The sequence below is a fragment of the Corvus brachyrhynchos genome, unplaced genomic scaffold, assembly GCF_000691975.1.
Source record: "Corvus brachyrhynchos isolate BGI_N302 unplaced genomic scaffold, ASM69197v1 scaffold97, whole genome shotgun sequence".
NCBI classification, from domain to species: Eukaryota; Metazoa; Chordata; class Aves; order Passeriformes; family Corvidae; genus Corvus; species Corvus brachyrhynchos.
The window spans coordinates 4,491,779-4,497,422 of NW_008239758.1; the positions used below are offsets into that span (position 1 = coordinate 4,491,779).

General features: G+C 43.9%; 1 protein-coding gene across 1 annotated transcript; it reads right to left on the reverse strand.

The window, feature by feature from the left end:
* Window positions 1-3,855: 3,855 nt before the first annotated feature.
* Window positions 3,856-5,636, reverse strand: MESDC1 (mesoderm development candidate 1). Its single transcript, XM_008640069.2, has one exon. The coding sequence runs from the start codon at window positions 5,572-5,574 to the stop codon at window positions 4,624-4,626; it is 951 nt and encodes a 316-aa protein (XP_008638291.1). The 5' UTR covers window positions 5,575-5,636; the 3' UTR covers window positions 3,856-4,623.
* Between the last annotated feature and the right edge of the window lie 8 nt (window positions 5,637-5,644).

Sequence of the window (5,644 nt, forward strand, 5' to 3'; positions counted from 1 at the left end):
CGCAGCCCCACGTCCTCACTCGCAGCCTCCTAACAGCCCAAAAGAAAGGTTGTGTTGTCTGAGATTTGCTGTATTGGATCAGCCACTGTTTTATCTAGAATAGGAAAATTCCTGTGGGTTTAATAAGAGGTATTACCCTACAGATTTTCCCTGGTCCCACCTCCTTTCCCATCAGCCACATCCCCTCTTGCTGCAAGGCTGCATACACCATGTGTTGGCTCGACCCCTTCTGTCTCTGACAGAAGTTTGGCCAAAAAGAGCAGATTTTCTGCTACTTTGATCATTTCCTGTGGTAAAAAGTGAAGGGAATTATCTGACCCAGGGTCTTTTTTTTTTCTTTCTTAGTTTTGAAAAATAACATGGCTTTACATTTGCAAGTTCCCTTAAATACTGTACTTGCTTTCCAATAGCATTTTGCTGCTGGTTTACTGGTTGCCTTACAGAACTTTTTTTAGAATCAGAAAACACATTGCTCTGATCTCAAACTCGAATTCAGCTGCTGTATTACATCAATAATGACCTTCCCTATGCTGAAGCAGCAACCACAAGATAGTGTCAAATTTACAGACAATACAAAGGTGGCATCTTCTTTGTTAAAAAATTATTACACTGAAAAAACAAGCTTACTTCTCTTGTGGTGGCGATAGCGTTGGTTTTGGCTACAATTGTGCATTGCATAATGTCTTTAGAAATAAGTTAACTATTTTATTAAACACACTATTAGAGTAGTCTGTGACATATGTGATATAAGCACCCTAAAACGGTTGGGCTTTGGTTTTTTTCCATCAAAATCATCAAGATTCCAGATCAGAAAACATCTCATGCTTGTGTAAGCCCACGTTGAAATAGTGACAGTACCTGCTGACTCAACTGGTGTGGAAGCATTTGGGAACAGGGGCCTAGGTAGTGCCAAGTGATAATCAGTGACCTCAAGGGGCCCTAAAAGTGCACCCTGAAAACTCGTCCATTTTGTACTTTTTCTGTCCCAGAGGGTACAAAGTAAACAAACAACATGAATCTACCTACTAAACTAATGTCTTGTATCAGCATTAATATTCTATAGGAATAAACTCCAAATAAATTATCACAATACACCTTAAGCCTTTAAAAACGTGGCACTACAGCATTTAAAATAGATATATATTCACACTTAGTAGTGGGACTCCACTCTTTTCAGCTCAGGAAAATGCTACAAGGGCAAGTTGTACTTGCTGGCATCAAAACCCTTTTTTTTCTTAACTTTGCTGTGCTAATTAGATGAGTAGCACAGATTTTGACAGATAGAGTGTTGAGCTGAAGCCAGGGAGCAGTGTGTGCCTCCCTTTGTGCGAGTTGTACTCTCAAAAGAAATGATTGAACATTTTGAACTGTTAAAATTACTATTGTTTTAAAATGTTACAGGAAGTTACTTTGGTGAATTTACTATTTATGTATTTTTTTAATCAGCCTGTTAAAAAATCATGGCCTGGCTACGTGTCCTATTTTATTTATAAAACTGAATCCTTCCAAAACTCACACAGCTCAAAAGCAAAGGGAGACCTAGAGCAGTCTGTTTTCTTTCAGTATTAAAAGAAGATACGTACTTATTCATATATGTATGCATGTACCTCACTTAAAAATATAATAAGAAAGGGGAGGAAGAATCTACAGCAACCTTGTTAAAACAAAAATTGCACTAAACCACTTCAAACAAGATCTTGCCACAACAAAAAATCAGCATTATCGTTGTTAATAACACAGTGCCTTTCATATGCAGAGGTAATAAGGAGGCTGTACTGTGATCCATATAACCTCAATGATGTATAAACGAATCAAAAAGGATCTAATTAGTTCAGCAGCACCAAAAATTATTAAGTAGAAACATCAAAAGAGCCAGTGGGACATTACTTTCTTTTCGTCAGAGCTGCCCTTCAGAATTCTCTGGTTTGTATCTGGAAGGAGGAGGCTTCACCAATGTAGGTCACAGTAACTGAAAAGACCTGGAGCTCAAGGATGCTCCCTATACCTGTGCCCTGCCCTGCAGCTCCCCAGCACCATCCCTGCACGTCCCACACGAAGCCCTGCCCCATCCAGGATCTCTGCAAAGGAAGGGTGGAGCGGGTTCCTCACCTCCTGTCTGCGGCCGCAGGAGATAGCACATCCTGAACGCGCTCCGCCTGCTGCTGCCCCTTTTCCTCCTTCCCACAGAGCCCCTGCGGAAAAGGAGGAAGGGTCGCTTGGGAGGTGCCTCAGCTCCCATGGAGACAGCCACGATGGAGGGAGATACAAGGGACAGCTGAGCAGACACTGCAACCAGCACAGAGCCACAGGACCTCCCTGGAGATGGCCTTGGCCTCCTACGAGTCCCTCCGGACTCCTACAGCTGCTCCTGCCATACCATTCCCATTTCCAGATGGGAAAACGTTTGTGTGTGCACACGTGAGAGCTTCTGAGGAAATACCGGTGGAGGCATCTCAGTCAAAGTTAGAACACTGTGTGCATGTATTTATTTATTATAAAACAGTGAGAGGACTTGTATACTTCACCACATAGCTGTGTGCACCCATGCCCCTGCAGCGCACACAGCGTGGTGAGAAAATCACACCCCGCAGCAGCGTAGCCTGGGCTGATTGTGGCAAAGAAAAGCCTTGTTCATACAATTCACTGAAGTCAGAAAAGCTCCATTTAAATATGAACAAAACCTAACACACAGGTCCACTGTACTTAAGGAATTACTTTTCTCTAACCTTGGAGACAGGGATATAGCTTGTATCTCCTCCAACAGATGTATTTGTCCACTACTCAGTAACGTTTCACTTCACTTAAGTAAAAGCATCATATGCAAGAGAAACAATAATGATATAAAACAAAGACCTCTCACTATGCCAGGTCCATTCCATACCCAAAGCCCAAAAGTTTCCTTCTTCAAAGGAATAAATAGCACAGTATTTGTTAAGGTTTAAGCCACGGTAACTTTTTTAAGGTGCTTCCTCCAATAGCTTTCAACATTGTTCAATCTGCAGACCTATAAAAAGAGCCCACAACTATGCAATGGAGCAGGACAGACAAACAAAACCTCCCTGCCAGAAGACTTGCTCTTCTATTTACCTTTAACAGAACATATAGAAAGCAATAGGTCTCACAGAGCCACAAAGACCAGGGTGACAACATTCAGCATTGCAACTATGGGAACTACTGCAGCATGCACTAAGCTCTGCTCACAGCTCCCAAGGAATTCAACGGGAGGTCGGCTGTGCCTCAGAGGTTAGCCATCTTCTCCTGTAACCTACAACATCAAACTCAAACTGCTTTGGTAGAAATCTCTACTGAGGAGCTCCAACACAAACCTCTGAGGAATTAAGGCACCCACTCCAGCAAACCTTCACAATCCCAAGCAGACATATGGAACACGCCCAGCTAACCAGCAGAGTTAAATTTTTCATGAAATAATACTGAAACTCATAGATTTTTAACACACAGATAGCCCACAACATCTGCAAGAACTGAAATACAAAACCTTCTCAAAAGGTAACACCGAATGCTGATGACAAACAAAGCCAGGCTGTGCCCTGCTGCAGCCACCAGCAGTGCTCTGGAGAGCAGTCCCAGTGCAGAGCAATCCCAGTGCACAGCACTCCCAGTGTATCCTGGCCCAGCTGTCCACAGATACAACTGGAGTAACTCTGTCAGAGGCTCCTGGGGAGGAGGGGTAGTACTGGGAAAGGGACAGTATTTATGAAAGAACTGAAGACTTTATGCTGCTGTCTAGAACTTACAGTTACATTTGTACCACCCATTCCCTGGGGGAAATGACATACAATACAAACAGGCCTAGTTGTTCAATTATTCAAGTATTAAGAGATTCACAGAAAGGCATCTGAGAAACATAACATTTTAATAGATGAAATAAATACTCCAGTACATGCAAGATAAAAACTGACATTGGAAAAAAATTAAAAATCACTTTTGTTATAGTGTAATTTTGTTTGTTTGTTTAAACACTCACAGTAGCTTTTCCCCCAGTTTGGAAATCAACACATGGAAAACATAATCACAACCTCCAGTCCTTCCACTCCTACACACCAAATGCACTTCTAACCTAACACTTGATGCAAAATAAAAAAAGTCATACAAAACAAAACCAAACAAAATAGTAGCTACATCCATCATCTATGTGTTGTTGGGTTTTTTTCATTTTTTTAAATGAATAAGAACTGAGGTAACCTTTTTCCTGCACAACCGAACAGCAAAATTTAGAAGGGAAATTTCGGAAGACAAGACAAGACAAACTTTAAAAACCGCACCCAGCGCGATTAAAGCTCTTTTTTTTTTTCTTTTCTCCTTTTTCTAAGATACCCCCACCTCCCCAAATATAAAAAACTTTGAAACAGTTTTACCATTTGTGTGAAGACCTTGTTGAATAAAGGAAAATTTATCTGCGGATACTTAAAGTAAAATATAAGGACGCCCAAACTGGCTACCCTTATTAGTACATATAGTTTGAATATGTTCTGCTTCTTCACCACATGAAATCAGAGGATTGGGCTCATCCAAGCAAATTCTTTGGTATACAAAAAAGGGGCGAGGAGGTGGGGTATTATTTTCCTTTAGCAATGACTGGGATCTAAACAGAAGATGTGGGGGTTAATTCACAGAATTAGAGTTCACTGGCGGTAAAGTCCTGGGTGAAGATCTTTCTCTTAGTGCCTGAGATAGCAGGTTGCAACCATCCGAGACGGCGCAAGCTGAGTTCCTCAACCTTTCCCTGTAATCGCTCATTTTGGTGCTACTTTCGGGGTGTTGGGCTATATCCCTGAGGCATTGGGTCAGGAGCACACAAGCAGATACCACACTCATGGCTCCTCCTAGGATGGCAGTTTGCACAGCTTTGCCCTCTGGATTAATGGTGGCAGCTTTACCCAAAAACTGGGGCTCAGTGGCAAAGCCCACCAGAGCATAGACAGACTGCACCAAAGGTCCACTGAACAAGACGCACCGATTCCTGGTCAGCTCGCTGGGTGAGGTCTTCACCTCCTTGACACAGGCCAAGAGGGCAGAGGCGCTGGTGCTCATACATTTGACACTGAGTTTGAACTGCTCCTTAGCAAATTTATCCTTGGATTTCTCACTGGCCAGCACGCAGGCGTCTGTCAGGAATTTCAAGTTCTTGGACATGTTCTGAGAAACCTCCAGCAGGAGCTGAGGGCTCATATCTGCCAAAGGGGTGGTCTTCAAGACCCCGCAGCCGTGCTCCACCTCATGCCTACATCGGGTCACCTTGTAGCGATCCACCAAGCCAGGCATAGCAGGCTGGGCCCCCGGAGTCTCCACTGCAGCCAGGTAGGCAGCGTGGGCAGAGCACTCGGTCAGGGAGACCACCAGCTCCCCCATCTCCATCAGGCTTTCCCCCACCTCTCCAAAGCGTCCCATGTTGAGCTGGCTCTGGACGTCATGGGTCAAGATGGAGAGTCCTTTGGTCCTGGCAATGATCGTGTCCCTGCACTTCTCAAAGGACTCACCGAAGACAGACAGGCTCTCGGTGTTCACCGGCCTGGTCTCGCTCGACAGCAGAAGCAGATCGGCCACCAGTTGCATCTTGATCTTGCAGTGGTCGCAGATAGAGATGAGCTTCTTCCTCTGCAGGGAGCTGCTGCTGGGGATGCTC

Bases quoted from the DNA above. Each gene is read 5' to 3' on its own strand.
- MESDC1 (XM_008640069.2), bottom strand. From the start codon at position 5,574: ATGCAACTGGTGGCCGATCTGCTTCTGCTGTCGAGCGAGACCAGGCCG.